General features: G+C 46.9%; 2 protein-coding genes across 5 annotated transcripts in view; one reads left to right on the top strand and one right to left on the bottom strand.

Annotated features, from left to right (window-relative positions):
* The window catches only part of CRELD1 (cysteine rich with EGF like domains 1), a 31,146-nt gene extending 19,909 nt beyond the window's left edge, over positions 1-11,237 (top strand). For both annotated transcript variants that reach the window (XM_029601181.1, XM_029601180.1), the window contains 5 exons: positions 2,550-2,645; positions 4,575-4,658; positions 5,128-5,223; positions 6,387-6,527; positions 6,939-11,237. In XM_029601181.1, the coding sequence (XP_029457041.1) occupies positions 2,550-2,645; positions 4,575-4,658; positions 5,128-5,223; positions 6,387-6,527; positions 6,939-7,159 (638 nt within the window). In that variant the 3' untranslated portion in view covers positions 7,160-11,237. The remainder of the gene's footprint in view (positions 1-2,549; positions 2,646-4,574; positions 4,659-5,127; positions 5,224-6,386; positions 6,528-6,938) is intronic.
* Positions 11,238-19,995: 8,758 nt separating this feature from the next.
* The window catches only part of LOC115091183, a 38,472-nt gene continuing 36,765 nt past the window's right edge, over positions 19,996-21,702 (bottom strand). For all 3 annotated transcript variants that reach the window (XM_029601184.1, XM_029601182.1, XM_029601183.1), the window contains exon 7: positions 19,996-20,227. In XM_029601184.1, coding sequence (XP_029457044.1) covers positions 20,117-20,227 — 111 coding nt within the window. In that variant the 3' untranslated portion in view covers positions 19,996-20,116. The remainder of the gene's footprint in view (positions 20,228-21,702) is intronic.

Genomic DNA, 21,702 nt, shown 5'->3' on the forward strand with positions numbered 1-21,702 from the left:
ACAGTCTCAGTGGTCTATCAACCGGTTGGAAACCAGAGTGGTAGCTCTGGCGTTGGAGGCCTTCCTCCCACTTCTGAGGGGGAAATCGGTCCGAGTCTTGTCAGACAATTCAACCACGGTGGCATATATCAATCGCCAAGTAGGAACACGGAGGCGCAACAGTTGATGGACTGGGCGGAACAGCATCTCGTCAGCATCGTGGCTTCCCACATTGCTGGGGTAGACAGCATTCAAGCGGACTTCCTCAGTCGCCACCATCTCGATCCTGGAGAGTGGGAGTTGTCCGACGTGGCTTTTCAGCTAATCTGTGAGCGGTGGGGCACACTACGTGTGGATCTGATGGCTACATTCCAGAATGCCAAGGCTCCAAGGTTCTACAGTCTGCACAGGGAGACAGGGGCCAAGGGAGTTGATGCCCTGGTACTTCCCTGGCCACTGATCAGACATTCTAGGTTTTCTACAAGTCGGCCTGTCCTGTAGTTCCCTACGGGTTCAGGTTGCGGCTCTTGGTTGTCTCTGAGGCAAGGTTCAGGGAGTGGCGTTGGCATTATATCCAGATGTGGCGCGTTTTCTGAGGGGAGCGAAGCACTTATGCCCACCGCTCCGTCATCCGTGCCCTTCCTGGAACTCAATCTCGTGCTTTCGTCTTTGTGTGCAGCACCCTTTGAGCCCATCAAGCGGGCGACGCTAAAGGATCTTACCCTGAAAGTGGTATTTTTAGTGGCGATTTCCTCAGCATGCTGGATGTCCAAATTACAGGCGTTATCGTGCAGGGAACCCTTTTTGCGAATTTCTGATTCAGGGGTGTCCTTGCGATCGGACCCTTCCTTTCTTCCGAAGATGGTGTCATCGTTTCATTTGAATCAATCCATCGAGCTTCCAGCCTTCTCTGGTCTGGATCGTTCGGACCCGGTAGCTAAGGATTTGCAGAAGCTGGATGTCCACAAGGCTCTGCTTCGATATCTAGAGGTTACCGATCCTTTCCGGGTATCGGACCATCTGTTTGTCTTGTGGAATGGGCCACGAAAAGGCAGTATGGCCTCCAAGACTACGATAGCTTGTTGGCTGAAAGAGGCCATCTGTTCGGCATATCTATTACATGGTAAGACGGTACCGGTAGGGCTTTGCGCTCATTCTACACGTTCTCAAGCCGCTTCCTGGGCGGAATGTCACCAAGTTTCGCCACAGGAAATATGCCGGGCGGCCACTTGGAAGTCTTTGCATTACAGATTGGATGTGCGTGCTTCAGGTGCTGGGGGATTTGGAGAAGGAGTGCTCCGAGTGGGCCTCTCTGGCTCCCACCCTCAGTAAGTTGGCTCTGGTACATCCCAGGAGTCTGGACTGATCCGGGTACATACAGGGAAAGGAAAATTAGTTTCTTACCTGATAATTTTTGTTCCTGTAGTACCACGGATCAGTCCAGAGTCCCACCCTATATCTGTATTCTCTTAAGTAAAGGAGAGTCTGCTCGTGTAATATGTTCTGGTCAGGTTATTCACCATTCATTCTAGTTTGTTTCTTTGGTTCTGAGAGTTCGGTTCCTACCTGCAGGTTGATTATGAACTTTAGGTTAGTTAACGGTTGAATAGGGTTATATTCCATTCTGCTTTGACATTACGTAAGACTGAGGGACTGTGGGTGGCACCCTAGTATATATGGCAGGGTTGTTTGAAAAAACTTCTCTGTCTCCATCTGCTGGAGGGGAGGCAAAACCCAGGAGTCTGGACTGATCAGTGGTACTACAGGAACGAAAACTATCAGGTAAGAAACTAATTTTCCTTTGGGAAACACATTTCCCATGCAAACTTTTTTTTTTCTTAATTGTATAAACATTTTTTCTTGGAAATGTTACTAGGCACATTTTTCTGATGTCCTAAAGAGGTTTGCAATCTGATCTGACATGCTGTTTGACCTATATACTTAGTAACCCTCCCCCTACCATATTAATTTCCCATGTTGCATCTGAAAATTTTTCCAAGTAACAAATAGGTGAACTGAAATTTGTTTTTATTTTCTGCCTTTCTAGTAAAAATACTGCTCAAAGTGGCTAGCAATAATTTAAAAATCAAAATTAAAACCAATGCAATTCAAAAATACAAAAAATTCATAAAGTTAAAAAAAAAATAACAATAAAATCAGATATTTGATTAGGAGGAAAAATCGATAAATACATTGAAACAAATTCAAAGCTTGAAACTGCCAAGCTTACCTATTATTATATTGCCATCCATTCTTTGTTTCTAATGAATTTGATGAAATGATGAATGTTTAGAAATGGAATATAAAGCATAGAAAAACTGTTTTGTAAAATGTCCTGCCCCTGGTTTCTGCTGGCTGGTATTCTCTGAGCGGATGCTTTGTTTCCCAAAGGCTAGCGATGTCTGTCCCTGTCCAGCCTTGATTTGCTTGTCCCCTACTCTTCCACAGTTCTTTTCAGCTCCCAGAGGGATGGTTTCTTTCTGCCCTGGGTTTATTTGTTTGCATTATGTTTTAGTATTTCTGGCTCTTCAAGATTTTTGTGGGTTTTGTCTCTCTCCCTTGGTTGACAGAGTGCCACAAAGCTTGCAGTAAGTGTACCGGACCAGAGGACTACAGCTGTCTGTTGTGTAGGAAAGGCTGGATGCTGCATGACCACAAGTGTATAGGTGAGTCAGCCGGGCCTGGTTTGGGGTCTCTCTCCTACAGGGAATGTCTTTGGGCATTGAGGAATCTCACCTCTCATTTTTGTACTTGCTTCCCCTTTAAGCATCTGGTAGCAAATCACTGGATCTAGTTTTTTGTGATTTTATTTTTTTAAATTTGCATTTAACATTAATATACATCAAGTACTGACTTGAATAAGAAAACAAAAAAAGAAATTCAAAGAAACAATATTGGCCTTGGTGATCAAAAACCAACCAACCAGGCAAAGAAAAAAATATAACATTTCAAAGTCCTCAAAACAGTGGGCCCGAGAATGAAATACCTTGAAATGAAAATAAGGAAATATTGTAAAAGCTAACATTAGAGGGAGATAACCAGAGCTATTTGACATAGACCTTTGATCTCATCATACATATCCCCAAAACATTTCTCATATGTTCGCAGACTGCAGATTTCTATAATTCAAAAGTTAAAACTAGGATCAGCCACTCTAACGGACCGATACAGTAAAAGATGCAGGAGAGCGGGCAAACGGGCCACTCTCCTGTGAGTGCAATTCTGTATCCAGATGAGGGCCCGCGGCAAAAAGAGGCGCTAGGGACACTAGCACGTCCCTAGCGCCTCTTTTTGGACAGGAGCGGCAGCTGTCAGTAGGTTTGACAACCGACGTTCAATTTTGCCAGTGTCTGTTCTCAAACCCGCTGACAGCCTCGGGTTCGGAAACTGGACGCCGGCAAAATTGAGTGTCCGGTTTTCAAGCCATGGCCTGAATTCAAAATTTTTTTTTTAAACTTTTTTTTTTTTTTTTAAACTTTCGGGACCTCCGACTTAATATCGCCATGATATTAAGTCGGAGGGTGCACAGAAAAGCAGTTTTTACTGCTTTTCTGTGCACTTTCCCAGTGCCCGGAGAAATTAACACCTAATTTCTGAAAGTAAAATGTGCGGCTTGGCTGCACATTTTGCTTTCTAAATCGCGTGGGCATAATTAATAGGGCCATCAACATGCATTTGCATGTTGATGGCCCTATTAAATTCGGGGGGGATGGACGCGCATTTTCGACACGCTATTACCCCTTACTGAATAAGGGGTAAAGCTAGTGCGTCAAATGCGCGTCCAATCGCGGGTTAACAGTACGCTCCGGTGGAGCGCACTGTACTGTATCAGCCTGTAAGTAAGCACCTGCAATGAATAAGAAGAGTAGTGCCAAGGCGGAGAACCTCTGTGCATAAAACTTTCCTCCACTGGTAGTACATTGCTTTGCACAGATCTGGGAATAGCCCTACTTTTTATTCCTGGGGAAAACCAAAAGTCACCAGGAATGTAGCACTCCTATTCTGCGCTCATTATGAATCCTCAAAGAGCCTAGTTAACTCCAGGGATACTCCAGAAACCATTGCTTGAAATGTTTTTGTGTTTGGTTTTTTTTTTTTTTTTTTGAAAGAAGGGGACATGGAAATGTGTTGCCTGGTATCTAAAGGAAGGCAGTATTGCTTGACACACTCCTTAGCAGAGGCAGGAACAATGGGGAACCCAGATATGAAATATATAAAGTTATTGATCTTGCTCTTGGCGCATAGAAAACTTTTGACTAGTCCCCATTCAGTGTAAAAGTCTTCATATCTTACAGACCTGACTCCCACTGTCAGGTCCTTGGCTGATTTATGGAGTGCTTTGTGCTCTGAGTCGTCGTACAGGATCAAGGTGGGAGAAGAACCTTTTGTTATGGGTGCTCACTAAAGTGTAGGCTTCAGTGTAACTGGACTGCAAGGTCTCGTGTTTCCAGCCCCCTTCCCTGCTACCATAAAGCTTTTCAGTTCTGATCTTTCACCACCATTTAGTCTGATTTTTTTTTTTTTTTTTTAATGTTTCATTAGTGGGACTGATGCCGTGCAGCTTGACCTTAGGTTACCCCTCTCTTTCCTTGTAGATGTGGATGAGTGTGGGACGGAGATGGCACAGTGCCGAGCCAACCAATTCTGCTTGAATTCGGAAGGGTCCTACGAGTGTCGAGGTCAGAGCTCACTTGAAAACGAGGCTTTTTATTGAGCGTACAACCGATTTGTTGCTAGATTTGGATCATGTGACTTTTTTTCTGTTGCAGTCTAAGTGGCTAGGGTCTGGCTGCATTCATTAGTCTCACTGTCTTGATTCAGATCAAACATTTGCCAGTGCCTGCGGTAGCTACGTTTCCACCCTAGGCTGTAGTGCTGCCTTCTACCTGGCTTTGATTCCTGAGCCTGGCTTTGGTTTCTCAGACTGTCTGTCTGGGGTTGGGGATGCTGGGCCACAAAAAAACCTTCCCTCACCCATGTGTCATGTGCAGGATGTAAAGTGTGGGGCGGGGACATCACAACTGTGTTCTGTCATGGATATTTCAGTCTTACCTCTCTCTCTGCTTCCCTTGCTCCAGTGCCTTGTGTGGATGTTGCTCTGTTTTTTTACAATGTATTTATTTTTTTTTTTGCTGTGCCTGTTTTCAGATTGTGACAAGGCCTGCATCAGCTGCATGGGCGCAGGACCTGCTCGCTGCAAGAAATGTAACAAAGGCTACCGGAGAGATGGAGCCAAGTGTCTTGGTGAGTTTTTCTCCATCTTTTCTCTTTTCCTTTAGTCCTTGCTGTGTTCTCTCTGTTACATCATCAGAGTATCTTCTAGCACCCCATAGGATGGGGAAGTGGAGGCTAGGCAGAGCCCAAGTGCAGCCTCTGGTTTGGACCGATCCTAAGAATCTAAATACAGTCTAAGCCAACTAGAGCAGACTTTTCCCAAATCCTAAAATTGATTAAATGAGGGCTGTGAGGTTTGGCTGTTGCATCTGGCTTACTTTTTTTTTTTCTCCTTTTTTTTTTGTTCATGGATATAGAGAATGGATACTTAGAGTGAATAGTGTGTGACACTGCTCACCTTCATGTCTGGGAGCTCGCTGAATTTTCAATGAAATCTGTGTCGCCAGAGATAGCTGGAAATCTCTGGGTGCCAGCTCCAACCCTTCTGATTCCTGTAGGCTGCCTGAGAGGGTGGAAAAACAGGAGGGGAGGGGCTGCCATTAAGGAGCAGATGGCTCCTTTTATTCTGTACTCTGTTCCAGCCTCAGCCTCCCCCCTCCTTTTTGTGCACACTGCCTGGGTGGAGCAGGAAGCAGAGACTGTTCTCCGAGATTTGCACAGTCCTATGCACCTAGTAGTGAGGGGAATGTCTGTATTTGTAGGCGGTATTACAGAGGAGAGCAATGGAGTTAGGGAGGGGCAGGGGGATCATGGTGAGGTCGGGAAGAGGAATAGAGTTCTAGAGGGAAGAGGTCATCCTTGGAGGATGTGTGAGTGTATTTGGGGAGGGGGGGACGGAGGTTGGGGGCGTGAAAGACAAAGTTGATGTGCATCCACCTGCTAATCCCCACCGCATCTCAGGGTGACTACGACTCAGAAGTTCCCAATATACTCGCCCTCTACTTAGTCACTGGAACAGGAAAAACTGATCAATCACATGGGCCAGATTCTATTCATTCTAATGAAGAAATTCTATTAGTAAAAGTGTCGTAGGAGCTAGTAAAAGAGAATGACATTGCAAAGAACATCTGTCATTAACTCTCTGCAATGGGAAGACTCTATATGTCCATCCTTGCCTTGACTTTGTTTCCTCCTATCATGTCCTACATGAAACTGATTTTTTTGTGTGCCATGCTCGCTGGCATGTCTGAATCTAATGGCCAGGACCATGTCCCTTTTTTTTCCCTGTCTAGATGTGGATGAGTGCAGTAACGAAGAACCTGTGTGCACAGGGGAGCATGAGGTGTGTGTCAATACAGAGGGAAGCTACCGGTGTTCCTGTGAGGAGGGTTATTCTAAGAAGGACGGAGTATGCATTGAAGATAAACCTGAATGTAAGTATTTGAGGTACAGTCTACAAGCTAATTGAAGCTTTTGGCTTTCTCATTTCTTGCTATACCAGTGAATCCCCCCACCCAGCCCAGCTTGAGAGGAATTCATCCTATCTATGATTAGTAGTACACTATACTCCACTATTGAATCCAACACTGTCCTAGAGGACTTTTACTGAGGAGATGATGTACTTGCTATGCATAACCAATAATGGACTACTTCACACGTTTCTTTAAGAACAGACTTATCTTTGCTTTTAAAACTATCATATTTATATAAAGAGAGAAGGGGAATTCAGACTGGGAGCAAAGCCTTCATAAAGAAACTTGTCAGTCTAAAGTGTAAATTTTTGTGTTTTTTTTTTTTTTTTTCTCCTCTCTCTTCTTGCCCTTGATCTTGTGTTGGATGTTCAGCAACGGCAGAGAGAGGCCTCTTTGAAGACATCACAGATGATGAGGTTGTGGTCCTGCAGCAGATGTTTTTTGGAGTAGTGATTTGTGCCTTGGCCACCCTGGCAGCCAAAGGGGACATGGTCTTCACTGCTATCTTCATTGGTGCGGTGGCAGCCATGGCTGGATACTGGATGTCCGAGAGAGGAGACCGGATGCTAGATGGCTTCATGAAGGGAAGATAGTTCTTCTACTTGGACACATTTCTGAGCATGCTCAGTGAGTCTAACCCAGGCGGGGCTGAAGGGATGTGGTGCAACAAGACCAGCTCAAAAAATGAACCACTGGCCTCCCTCTCTTACAAATAATGCAAAGTACATGGTTTTGATCCAATCACAGATTACATTTTTGTTTTATCTTTTTTTTTTTTTTTTACTGCTGTCTTGTACGTTTTTGTGAAATTTTTGTGACCCTCCCCCAAGAAGGCACAGCTTTAACACTGAGCACAGAGACACTTTACATTGAGCTGGTGCGTTGTGATAAACTATAGACCATCGGTTTAAGAATGTTTTGTAACCGCTTCTACTGACAGGCAGCAAGGCATCAGGATGAAGGGCTATGTGTGTGTTTTTAGGATCAAGAAGAGGAAGAGTAATAATACGTCAACAAGTCCAGTGTGTCTTAAAATAATCTGCCATGTGCATGAAACCAATGAGCATTTAAAATGGACTAAACCAGTTCAGTTTGTGTCTTGGGGCCTGATGTCCTAATGGATTTTCTTTTTTGTATATAAGGGGAAAAATGCTTAGTACAGATGGCTTTTGGTGGTTTTCATGTCTGGTAGCTGTTTTGACTATCTTCTGTTGTCCATGTTTACTGACCTGACTTGACTATGCAGCGTTTTTAGCCAGCACATGCTTGCTTGATGAGGCAAGCTGTTGGTTGAGTTTTGCTTCTGTAAGAAATGGCCCAATTTACCATACCAAGCTGGTCCATTTGTAATTGAAGATGACTGTTGGGTGGCATGGCTATGCTGTTGAAACTGACGGTATCTGGGCATGTTTACTACATGACTTCATTCCCATTCTCAGAGTTTTCTCTCAGCAAGGTTGGCCTTTGATTAATTTACACATCTGGTAAGACAAATGGACTTGTAACTTTAAAGATGCTCTTGCATAACACAGATGGCAGAGTGTTGGTGGATTTTTCATCCCATGAAGGGAGAGAGACGAGCCTGGCACTATACTGTAAAGAGTGAGAGCCATCCCGTTAATATTGTTCCTGTGGAATCGCCACTCACTAATTTAAGGAATAGGGAGAAGTGGGAATGTTTTGTGTTTTTTTTTTTATTTTGATTTTTAAATGGTATCACATGAAGGATAGTAGAGTCTGATACTCAAATCAGGGCAGGCATTTTTTTTTCCTAGCTTCTGGTGCCCTGGAAGTATGATGACCACAATTGCATCAGAGGTAGATGTGCTTCTTGGTTGTCCTCCTCAGTGCTTGCTGCTACTGGTGCATCCTTCCCTTGTCTCTGGTTTGTCGGAGGAGTGAGGATTAGAAAAGGCATAAGAATTGATTTGGGGATTCGGTGGCACATTTTCAGTATCTCTTCATTAAAACACCCATAACCTGAACGAGGATAGAGAAACATGTATCCTAACATGAAATTTCCTGTTGGCTATATTGTGGGTCCTTCTGGCTTTTCAGTCTGCCTTTCCAAATGATGCCCAAGACAGCTTTATAGCATTATTCAGGTACAGTACGTCCCTGCTCACAAGCTGGGACGGTAACTTTTAAACAGGCTTGTGGGCGCACGTGTGCGTGTGTTTGGCCCAGGGACACAGCCACGTTTTATAACATGCACGCATTTTATAAGACAGCCTGACCGTGCATGCAAGTGTGCATGAGCAAATACCGCTTCTACCATGCAAGTGGGGGGATTTTAAAGGACACGTGTGCTGATGCCATTGCCATTTTTACCAGTTCATTCCCGGTTCACTCCGGTAAGGAATAGGACTTCCAAACTCCCCCTCCCTTCTCCCTTCTCCCCTCTGAACCCTGACCCTTAGAACCCCACTGATCTGGCCAGAGTTTTTTGTTTTATCACTTGCACGTCATCCATAGACTTAAGGTTACACAGCAGGAGACGCCAGCATGTGCCTGTGCGCATAAGTACTAATGTGCTGATTTCAAGTTAAAATCTAGGCATGCCCATGCCTCGCCCCCCCCCTTTTCTTTTTTTTTTTTTTTTTAAACTTTACATTTGTGCGCTTAGCGACAAGTCTGTGCCTATCCAGGCGGCTTTTAAAATCCACTCTGCGCATGCTGGCCCGACTTGTGCGCATGTCTCCCAGTTCTGATGCAAGCCAGGCTTTAAAAATTCCCCTGTAAGTATCTGAGGCAATGGGAGAGAGAGAATGACTTGCCGAAGGTTACAAAGATTGCGAGCAAGGAGGCTTCTCTGGTTCTGAGCCCATTGTTGTAACCGCTAGGCCAGTGCACATGATTTATGACTGTGGGTGACTTCTAGCATTGGGGGAGCATGCAGCGCTGTGTTGGTACCGCTGAAGAAAAAGTGGGACTTTCAGTGTTTAGAACAAAAAAAAAAAGTGAAAGTCATTTCTCCACTGATCTATTTTTTTTTTTTTTTTTGGAACCTTGAAATTCCCAAGAAAAATAAAATAAAAAGTGACAATGAAGGTCTGTAGATATAGTGAAAAAGACCCTTAAAGCAACAACGTCCTGCTGCTTGCAGGCCCTGAACTCTATAAGGGGAAGAAGAGATGTGTTAATTGACCTTCTGTGTTCCCTTGGTGGTGTTACATATTACTGTGTATCATTTTAAAGAGACATTTCAATCTTAGCCAACTCCATGGTGTGGGCATGCTCCCCAGCACTTTATAAGGCTATAATATTTAACGATGCATACTCATAAAGAGAAGTCACTTTGGATTTACAAGTTGGTTTTTCTGTGCTTTTGGGGCTTACTGGAGGAGAATTGGGCACCCAGCTTCTAGTTCCCTGAAATACTCTATAGGGAACCACAGTGCAAGTCTTTAACTCTGCAGAGCCTTGCAGTGTGGCTGGGAGATAGCTGGAGGCTCTTTGAGCTCACCAAGTCCTAAGTCAATGAGAATAACTTAAAATACATTCTCTCTCGCTTTGAGGGTATACAACTTTCTATTCTAGTCTTAATTGCCTGCGCGCAGCACTTCAGCCTAGCAAGCCTTGTATGAGTTGGTGAGCTTGAAATTCCCTTTTAATACGCTTTCCTCTCGTTATCTGTTTACGTTGTGGGCCCAGCGAGAAGCTGTAGGCAAGAATATGCTAGTCTGGAATTATTCAGGGACAAACTTGGCCTGGGCTATCTGGCTAGATATTAGCTGGGAATAATATCTGAAGAATTGAAAAACCTGATGTGAAAAGATAATGTGTGAGAGAGGGGGAAAAGGCACTCCCAATTCTGAAATGCCTTCCTCTCATGGGTTAAGAGTTTTGGTGCCAGATAAGACCTCTTCTATTTATTTAGCAACCTATTTTAATTTCAGTGCTATGGTCTTTCAAATATTTTTATTCACCAGAAAACATTGGTTCCTGGGCCCAGAAACTTGTGTGGCTTTCCCGCCCCCCAGCCATATTTTACTTCACTGGGACAAATATTGAGCACCAAGATGTTGCCACTGACTTCGTGCTCTGGTCCACGCACATAAGCTAGAGCTGTGGCTGTCATAAAGCAATAATTTAGGGAACTCTGACCTGGCTGGGAGAAAAGCTGCTTTTATTTAGGAATCCTTAAAAATGGGCAATAAGACTGGAATCCCTTTTTAAAATCTATAACTGAGGCCCTCTCCACATCTGTATCTCTTATCAAGCAGGAAAGGCAGTTTAAGAAGCCAAACCTCGAACATGGGAATTCTAATCTGTTTGAAGCAACATTAATCAGACAGCCACAAAGCAAATGTCTAGTATGAATTTGATGGCAATGGTTGATCATCATGATAACCACTGACAGGCACACGTGGTAGGACTGCTGTATTTTCCAGGAAATATCCCCAGGTTTTTCTTATTTGTATAGAGAAGAAGTGTGGTGCACTGTTTAACCTAATTTTTTTGTTTATTGCCTCATGATGTTGGGTGGGGTTTGTTTTGGGGTTTTTTTGTATTTGTTTTTAAGTTTGATCAAATCGCATTTTAATGCTAAGGAACAGCCTGTGAGTGATGATATCAAGTAGGTGAAAGTGTTTTCTGCATATTTGTGGTGCTGACTTGGGAAGCAAAGGTACTGACCACTGTCCTGTGTATTAGCAAAAAAAAAAAAAAGGGCAGAAAACTGGAGTGAAAGAGAGTGCTCTGATTTTTATAAATTGCTGAATAACATCATTGGCTTGCCCTTTCTTCTGACGGGCCACTGAAAGGCGCAGCAGGGAACCAAAGGTCAGGACCCTGAAAGAAAAAGAAAATATGGCCAGTACAATATTTCCAGTGTGCACGTGGCAATTAGTAATGCTTGTCCTGTGTCAATAATAAAAACATGGCATGGCAAAGCCCACTCTGATCTTCAGTGGGAGCAGCCATGTATAGAAGTGAAGTATAAATGACATCGTATATCTTGTGGTGTGATGTCACCTGTTTTTTTGTTTGTTTTTTTTCCTATGCTGCTGGTAAACTCTGTTGAAGGTGACTTTTCTGCTCAAAGATGGAGCTGCTCAAAGGATATGAAAACCATTGACATCAGTATAAAATTTTCCATCAACAGGGTGTTGCTATTTGGCGGGCATAGATTTGAAATCTTTCATGTTACACAATGGCCACAATTTTCCTTCAAAGAAAGGTTTGACTGTTGTGCAAAGTTTACTGTTTCAAGGCAGACGTGTCAGCTAAGCATCCCTAGGCACTTAAATGGTGGGGAAACAATGTAAACCTACGCTTTTACACGTTAGAGGACGGTCTGTCTGGTCTATACTGCTGTCTCCCCCAGGCCCTCTCAGGTGAATTTCTGTTGTGTCTGTCGTGATTGACTGCACCGGAAGAAAAGCAGTATTGTAAAGTTAAATTGAAGGGGGGCGGGGGTTTCAGGCCAATGGGCTATCGATGCGCGTTAAACGGGCGCTCACCATTGAGCACCCACTCCCTTAACGTGTGCCAACACGCCTCTCCCGGACACGTGATTTAATATTTAAATCGGGCGCCGCGGTAGGGGAAATTGGGGTGCACAGGAGAGGGTGGCGGTCAGCCGGTTAGGAAAATGGACACTTAATTCTATGAGCGTCCGTCTTCCTAAACTGCACAGCCACGGGTTTGGAAAATGGACGCTCGTTAATTTGGTGTCCCTTTTCCTAACCTGACCACTGGCACTTTTGTTTTTTAATTCTATTTCGGTTCCTTCGACTTAATATCGCAAGTCAGAGGAACCGAAAAAAGGAACAGAAAAGCAGCATTTTCTGGCTTTTCTGTAACGTTTTTGGGCTCCTCAAGAATTAACACCTGCTGCAGGCAGGCATTCATTTTTGTGGGTTAAAATGTGTGCGGCAGGTGCACTTTTTTTTTTTTTTTTTATTTAAATTGTGGGGGGAAATAGGTAATAGTTATCAACATGAATTTACATGTGATGAGCACTATTACCTACATGCTCCACTGGATGCGCATTTTGGCCGCACCATCCCCGTTTTGCATTGGGGATTATGGACGTGCGTCCAATCGTGTGAGTCGTGAGCTGTGGCCAGTGCCCATCATTGCATCGGCCTGTTTGCTGAAAACTTCCTGTTTGTTTTCCCTTGAGGTAGTGCAAACGCAGTCTGTCATCTGATACTCGGGATTATCTGTTGGCCTGGGCAAGTCTTCGGTAGAAAGCTAACTGAGCCATCTCAAGGCAAACATGACTTTTTTTTTTTTTTTAATCTTTTTAGATTTTATAAAACAGGATGCTTTTTTTCCATTTTATTTTCACAGGAAAACTCATTAATGTAGCTAACGTGTAAAGTGATGTTGTCTGAGGCATGAGTATTCCTTTACATTCAGTGGTCAGCTATAACGTTGAGCCTTTGCCATGCAAAACTTAAAAAAAAAAAAAAAGCTGGTGGCAATTTCAATATTTTTTAGAGACTCTCATGTTATGATTTATATATTTGATATTTATTTATTCTCAATTTTTATTTATTCTCAAGTATTGTTTTGGTTTATTTTTTGTTTGAAAGAAATGGTAAGTGTATTGCACAGGGCCAAGGCTTAACTTCTCAGCAGCTAGTTCGTGGTGCCCTTTTTCTGGATGAAATCATAGTGGGGACGGTGGGCCGGGGGTATCCTGTGCAATAGTATTGCTTCTAGGAGCTCCTCTGTAGAACTGGGCCATTTTAAGGATCCCATGAGCGCTTGCTGCTCCGCCAGCTTGAACCATGGCAGCACTGGAAGTGGGATAGGAGCCCATGAAGGTTAAAAGTGATTACTTGTGGTGTCAGCAGGGTTAGTGAAAATATTTACAAGCTATCAGTGCCAGCTGCATTTAGAGCCCTGAGCAGGACAGATTCAGTGGTTTGTTTGTTTTTTTTTTTTCTCCAACCATTCTGGTGAAGGGACTGGTTCTGTATGAAGCAAAAACATTTGAAATCTTCTCTTTCTAAATTTCCAGCTTTAATGCTGTAAGTTTCTGGTGCCTGGCTGTCAAGGTCGCTGACTATGAACTTCCACAGGCCAGCTTTGGCTTTTGGTGTAGCCACAAAAGCAGGACCTGAGCTGTTGGAACTTGCTAAAGGACCTTTAGTGGACATGGGGGGGGGGGGGGGGGGGGGGGGGGGGGGGGGGGGAGAGACTGTGTGCATGATCTGAATGCTTACAAAAAACATAGGAAAAGCTGTCACCTGTAGCCACTGCTGTGTGTCTCTGTTCTTACCAATTCCTATCTCAGGAGAATAAACATCTTCACAAACTTTCATGCTGTGTGCTGTGCCTTAAGTTTGGTTTTAATTGATACACTAAATGGACTCCTGGAAGCCATGCAGTGGGGATTGGCATTTTTATCATCTTTTATGTCAGATTATTGGCTCTTGTTCTGATCCAAACTACCTTCTTTCTCCCAGCCCCTTCCCACCTGTTGTACACCAGAAAGATGTGGTTGTAAGGGTGAATTCTTGGATGTGCCTAATTTCTTGCAAAAGATGTCTGGGCTCCTGTAACCTGTTTCTGATGGTCTGCCGCCAGAAGCTGCCACTGCAGTTTGCATCCCCTTATTTTCCCACTTCTGAATTATGCAAGGCTCGTACGGGTGCATCTACAAATCCTAGTACAAAGTAATCGGTGATGAAGAGGCAGCCTCCCCAGCTGCAGCTTAACTGGATCGGGGTGCATCAGTGGTGAGGGGGCTCCTCGGCACTCAAGACATGCGAGTGTTGTATAGGAAAATTAGGTTCTTACCTTTGCTAATTTTCGTTCCTGTAGTACCAAGGATCAGTCCAGACAGCTGGGTTATGCCTCCTCTCCAGCAGATGGAGTCGGAGAGAAAACTGAAAGCACCCCCTAGATATACTAGTGTGCCACCTGCGATCCCTCAGTATATGTGATATCAAAGCAGATGTAAGTAATTACCCACTTCCGACAACTTCCTCAAAATTTCCTTGTACCCCCTTGTAATTATGTATTCATGTAGGTACTCAAAGACTAGATCAAACAGAAACTTCCTGGATAACATAGAAGACCAGGTAGAACTAATACAACACAAAACAGTGTAGGAGACAAACTGAGGAAATACAACTTACCCTTAAAAACTGGTCCAAACGTAGCGAACACAATCTGCCAATGAAGGACAGTGGAATGTTAGAAGACGAGCAGACTCCCAGAACTGTGGGCGGGCGTCTGGACTGATCCTTGGTACTACAGGAACGAAAATTAGCAAAGGTAAGAACCTAATTTTCCTTTCCCTGTATGTACCAGGATCAGTCCAGACAGCTGGGATGTACCCGAGCCGCCTTAACTGGGGTGGGACCCTGAGAGTCCCGCTCGAATCACTCTGTTCCCAAAGGACTGAGCGGACGGACCACGGACATCCAGCCGATAATGCCGGGAAAATGTAAGCCATGATTTCCAAGTGGCCGCCCTGCAGATCTCTTGACTAGAGACCAATTGATTTTCAGCCCACAAAGTCGCTTGAGAACGCAAAGAATGAGCCTTAAGTCCATCCGGAACAGGTTTACCGCAAGCAATATACGTGGACGCAATAGCGCCCTTCAACCAGCGGGCGATGGTAGTCTTGGAGGCCTGAAGCCCCTTCTTGGGCCCATTCCACAAGACAAACAGGTGGTCTGACCGCCTAAATTCGTTGGTAACCTCCAAGTAATGCAGAAGGACCCGACGGACGTCCAAGCGCCTCGGGTCTTTGCCTTGAGAAGACCGGAGCTCCTCTTCCGAAAAGAAAGGCAACTCAACCGTCTGGTTAACATGGAACGAAGAAACCACCTTAGGCAAGAAAGAAGGCACGGTCCGTAAGGAAACTCCCAACGTGGAAATACGCAAGAACGGTTCTCTGCAAGAAAGAGCCTGCAGCTCCGAAACACGACGGGCCGAGGAGATGGCCACTAGGAAAACAGTCTTGAGAGTCAGATCCTTTAAGGAAGCCATCTTGATAGGCTCAAAAGGGGCCGCACACAGGCCACAGAGTACCAACTTCAAGTTCCAGGAAGGACAAGGAACACGCACCGGAGGTCGCAAATTCCGAACACCTCGCAAAAACCGCGCAACATCAGGGTGACTCGCAAGAGAAAACCCCTCGACCTTGCCTCTCAAGCAACCTAACGCCGCAACCTGAACTCGGAGCGAATTGTACGCCAACCCCTTCTTCAGGCCATCTTGCAGAAACGAAAGGATGTGACCCACGGACGAATGACGGGGCGCAATACGTAGCGCAGTGCATCAAACGTGGAAAATCTTCCAAACTCTAGCGTAAGCAAGCGTAGTGGAAGACCTACGCGCCCTAAGGAGAGTTGAAACAACAGCGTCTGAATAGCCTCTCTTCCTCAACTGTTTCCGCTCATAAGCCAGGCCGCCAGACAAAAGTGATCCGCCAGATCGAAGAACACCGGACCCTGATGGAGAAGATTTGGAAGGTGCCCCAGACGTAGTGGACCGTCGACTGCCAGGTTGACGAGATCTGCAAACCATTAGAGAAAGCAACGCGGTTTGTAACGGCCGCATATGCGCAAAAGCCCAAGGCACCATCTCCGCAGTAGACACCATATGACCAATGATCTGTAAATAATCCCAAGCTGTAGGAATGGGAAGGGCCATCAGGCCCCGTACCTGAGCCATGAGATTGAGCATGCGTTGATGTGGGAGAAAGACCTTGCCCTCTAGGGTATTGAAGCGAGCGCCCAAAAATTCCAACTGTTGGGTCGGCTCGAGTCGACTCTTCGCGAAGTTGACTACCCAACCCAACAACTGGAGTTGCTGCACCACCAAGGAGACCGCCCGTTTGCAAGAGTCTTGCGACTTCGCCCGGATGAGCCAATCGTCGAGATAGGAATGCACAAGAACTCCTTGATGACGGAGAAAGGCCGCAACCACTATGAGAACCTTTGTGAATACCCGAGGAGCGGTCGCCAGCCCGAATGGAAGGGCACAAAATTGGTAATGACGTCCCAACACCATGAACCTCAAGTACCTCTGATGCCGCTCTCTGATACCGATGTGAAGATATGCCTCTGCCAGGTCCAAAGAAGCCAAAAACGCTCCCTTGTGGACGGCCGCAATAACAGACCGTAGCGTTTCCATCTGAAAACGAGGCACGCGTAAGGCCTTGTTCACCCCTTTGAGATCCAAGATCGGCCTGAAGGTGCCCTCCTTCTTGGGAACCAGAAAGTATATGGAATACCGACCTGTCTCTACCTCGTCCGGTGGGACCGGGACCACCGCACCCATGGCTTGCAAGTGGGTGACGGTGTGAAGTACAGCTTGCTGTTTCTCCGGGGGACCGCACGGCGATATCATGAAGAGATCCCGGAGGGAACGTGCAAAATCCAACTCGTAACCGTGCCAAATGTACATAATTTTTTGTACACAGGGACAGGGCAACAAGAACACTTTGATTCAGCAAAAGATTTTAAAATATAATTTATTCAGCTGTTTATAAGAAAGTCCAAGACAAGTGTTCTGGGAGATGCAATATAAATGCCCTCTATTAGTAATAACTTGCATCTCAGTGAATCTCTGACATGCCCTGACTTATATAATCAAAATACACACTACCACGTCGAGCACCCATTGATCCGAAGTTATTTTGACCCACTCCTCCCAAAACCGGGACAGCCGACCTCCGATTAAAGGAACGGAGGAATGGGCCTGTGCGCCTTCATTGAGGGGGCTTGCCGGCAGCAAATCCTTGCGAGGCACCTCCCCTCGGAGGCCGCCTACCACGAAAGGAAGAAGACCAAGACTGGGACCTCGTGGGTTGCTGCTTCTGGGGAAAGGAACCACCTCTACCCGTACGGAAACGCAGTTGACCCTGAAAACGAGCCCTGGTATTCCCAAAGGGCCGAGACTGACGGGGCTTGTCCTCGGGCAATTTGTACACCTTGTTATCTCCCAGGTCCTTAATAAGCTGATCTAGTTCCTCACCGAATAGCAACTTGCCCTTAAAGGGGAAGGAACCTAACCTGGCCTTGGAGGTGCCGTCTGCCGACCAACGATGGAGCCACAACAACCGCTGTGCTGAAACGGCCGAGGACATAATTCGCGCTGAAGTGCGCAGCAAATCATAGAAAGCATCCGCTGTGTATGCGACCGCCGCTTCAACACAATTTGCCTGCTCCGCCTCAGCCGGAGGGAGCTCCTGCGCGGTCAGAAGCTGTTGGACCCAGCGCAGGTTGCCCCTCTGGACGAGGCTGCTGCACGCGGCTGCTCGTACCCCCAAGGCCGCCACGTAAAAAATGCGCTTCAATAAGACCTCCAACTTACGTTCCTGGAGATCCTTCAAGGCTATTCCCCCCCGTAACCGGAATAGTCGTATGCTTGACCACAGCCGTGACCGCTGAATCCACCACGGGCGTCTTAAACAGATCCAAAGATTCCGCGGGCAACGGATACAATTTTTCCATGGCCCTGTTCACCCGCAGGGAAGCCTCCAGCAATTCCCATTCCCTAGAAATAATTTGTAAAACCTTGGGATGTAAAGGGAAAGTCTGGGGGGGGCCCTAAGGCCGGCCATAGCAATATCCCCCGTGGAGGTATCAGCATTGGGAGGTGGAGCTGTCAGCTCTTGCAGGACATGGAGGATGAGGAAGCTTAACTCATCCTTCCCAAATAAACGTAGCACCTGGGGGTCGTCACCTTCTACGGCCCCCAGGTCATCCGCTGCCTGCAACTCTGGTGTCCCTGGAGGATCCGGAGCGGCTACTGGGTCCCCCGCACTCCCGGCCCCCCCCCCCCTCGGGCGGGTGACCTGTGTCCCTGTGGATCCCATCCCCAGTGGGGTCTCCTGCAGTAAGGAAGTCTTGGGGGCCTTCGGGGGAGAGGGACCTTCTGCCTCCCAACCAGACTCTGCCTGAAGGAAAGCTTTGTGCATTAGGAGCACAAAGTCAGAGGAAAACGGCACCGACCTTTTTAAATTCTTTTTATGTGAGTCTGGGAGAAGGGGGGCTCCAAAATCCTCCAAATCGCCCCGTGGGCGCGGGCTGAGGTCGGGAAGGGAAGGGGGAGGAGAGATTTCCTCCTCCGAAGCCGATGGAGCCGCCTGCCTCGTGGCCAAGATGGCCGCCGCTCTCCTCCCCGAAGGAGGAGGGGCCGGAGGATGGCTGCTCGGAGCTGTGCAATGCCGCGGCGTCGGGGGCAGAGAGGAATCGCTGCGGGCAGCGCTCGGCCCCCGGGAGGGTCCCTCGCCCCCGGGAAGGCATCGGGAGCAGAGACCCTCCGGGGAGAGTCCCGCTCCCGCCCCCCCCCCCCCCCCCCCCCTCAGGCCGTGCAGGCCGAAGAATGTGGCATCGCGGCGGCAGAGGAGCTGCCAGAAAAGCGCGCCAAAAGGAAGGTAAGTAAGCCTTACCAAAGCACTGCGCCGGGTGACCCAGCCACCCCTTCTGACGTCCTTAGAGGCACTGGCAGGCCGGGGCTAAGCAATGAACGAGCTCACTGCCTGTCACCAACAGGCCTTAATTGGCTTCCAAAACTTTTTCTTTTTTTTTTCTTTTAAACTTAGCTCTCCTTCTAAACCCCCTTCAGGGCTAGAACCCTGGAAAATGGGGGGAGGGTGACCGGCCCATCGGTAATCTCTCCCCCAGCCTCATGGACATGCTAAGCCGGGGAAATTAAGAGGGCAAAGCCCTCTGTGCCGGCCACGCTCTAAGCTCCTGCGCTGCCAAAGATAGAGAGAGAAAAAGACAGTCTGACAAGAAAAACACAACAAGAGAAGAGAAGAAACTACTTGATCCGGTCCCTAAAGTATGACTTTTTTTTCCCCCCAGTACCGACAAACTGACCAGGCCAGGACCGCAGGTTATGCCTCTCAATCTGCTGGAGTCAGAGATTATACTGAGGGATCGCAGGTGCCACACCAGTATATGTAGGGGGTGCATTCAGTTTTCTCTCTGACTCCATCTGCTGGAGAGGAGGCATAACCCAGCTGTCTGGACTGATCCTGGTACGTACAGGGAACTTTGTGTTCACGTATCTATCCGAAGAAGGCTGGAATGGGCTGTGGCGCTGGTGTGGCTGAATGTGTGATTGAGGCGCAAGGAGGGGTCTAGCACAGGCTGACAACATCTGGGAGATGGCTGGGATACCGTTGCACTTTGGGGGCGTGTGCATAAAACTATGCCCGTTGAAGAGGAGGGGGAATTTGGCACCATACCGCTGGCGGGAGTTTTCCTAAAGCCCTGGCTGGATACGGTGATGAACGTGGTGCCGCCTCAGCTGAAGCGGCTTGGCTAATGCTGAACACCTCTGCAAAGCTGTAGGATATTCTGCGATCCTGCTTTCCCCAGACTAGTGCTGCTAACACCTTGCGCAGCTGCTGTCAGGACACTGTATTTACAGCTGTCTGTAAGTCTCTGGTGGTCATCCAGCCACACTAATCATTGTGTCTGGAATCCCAGTTGGAGCAAATAATGGTTCTGCAAAAGTCATTGGGGCTGGGAAGCATCTGTTTTATTGAGCAGTTGAGTAAGCACCTGCAGAGCCCTGGCACCAGCAGCGGGCGTCGGAGGAGTAAGTAGGAGCAGTATGGTTCACTTCAACGTGCCACTCCAGTTTATAGGGTTGTACTTGAGCAGCTCTCGCTCCCTCATGTTCTCCAGGGATTTGACGAGCCTGTTCTCTTTCCATTTTATTTCCATTAACTGGACAAGGAAAAAAAAAAATAGGACATTGTTAATCCTGCTTCCTTTGTGCTAGAGCCAAGCCAAACCTCCAGGCAGTGTACCAGAGATGAGGTGGACATGGAGCTTGAATAGACACCTCTTGGGCCTGCAGGCAAACATCTGCAGTTTGTTATGATGGGAAACATGAGTAGTGTTGGGATTGAGGTGTACTAGCCTTAAAAGAATCCTAATAAAGAGTCGTATGTGAATCAGGTTTTCATTATTTCAAGCTTCTGGGTGTTAAATGTGAGCTTGTGAGGCTGCGTCCTAGGTGAACCTTTTCGGTCATGCACACACCCCCTACCTACTAACAGCAGCTCCAGCACCAATCATGCTCCCTTTTATTTTTGGCAATATTGGCTTTCCCCTCTGGGCCTTGTGCTGGTGGGAGTTTGCTGCCCCAAGACTTTTGGCACCCTAGGCGCCCACCTAATTTGCCTAATGAAAGCACCAGCCCTGCTCTTTGTAGTCTCCCGTAAGCAAGTGAGGCATGGGTAATAAATTAGGATGTCGCCTCTACCTGCTTGGTTCAAGCTGTAACTAACCAGACTTTGCTGCTTGGAGCACCAGGAGGCCTTTGCCCGTTATGCTAATACCTAGGGGTGATTCAAGGCAGTATGAAGCGAGGGCTGACACAGTGCTTTGCTCTCAAGCTGCAGTCCAGGTCAAATCATCGCGAGGGCTGGGGGTGGCGTGCATCCCTCGGAGTCCGGCCCTTTCAGTGCTAGGGCAGGAGGGAGGAAGACCTCGGGGGTTTCCAGAGGAGTAGCAGAGAGAGCGTCAGTGATATTTCCTGGAAGCTGGCCACCCTGCCACACGTCTGTGAGCCTTACTACTTGCCCCCTTCCTTCCTTTCTCCTGGGGAAGCGGGAGATGGATGAATGGTGGAAGTGTGTCACAGGCTCTCTCCCACACTCACCTCCAGCCTCCCCCCCCCCCCCCCCCATAGTGTTGCTCTTTCTGGTTTTTCCCTCATTTCCTTTCAGTCCACTCTTCCATTTCTCACACATCCCCTCCCCCTTTCCTTTCCTCCCTTCTCACTCACCCCCCTATTTAGGTGGCCTATGGTACTGCAACTACTGTGAGTACATTTACACATGCAAATCCTGTAGCTGATTTTCAAAAGCGAACTGTCCAGGTAATTTTATTCTCACAGTTGCCCACAAGGTCTGCACAGACTCTGTGCCCTGGTGGTTGCAACTGCTCTTGTGTGGGCAGTAGATCAAGGAGAAAATGGTGGATGTACATTTGAAAATGCAAATGCATGTGTGCTGTTTACTCCCTCAACCTAAGCCACACCTGTGGGAGCGCTAAAAGTGCACATGTGAAATCCCACAGTAGTGTTAGTCCACTGTGAGAGCTCACTTTTAGTCAACACATTCGTCCTAGGTAAATACTTTTTCATCTGACTCCATCACTTGGCCCATTGTCCTTCACCTTAAAGGGTAGATTTT

Source organism: Rhinatrema bivittatum, chromosome 4, assembly GCF_901001135.1.
Source record: "Rhinatrema bivittatum chromosome 4, aRhiBiv1.1, whole genome shotgun sequence".
Taxonomy (NCBI): domain Eukaryota; kingdom Metazoa; phylum Chordata; class Amphibia; order Gymnophiona; family Rhinatrematidae; genus Rhinatrema; species Rhinatrema bivittatum.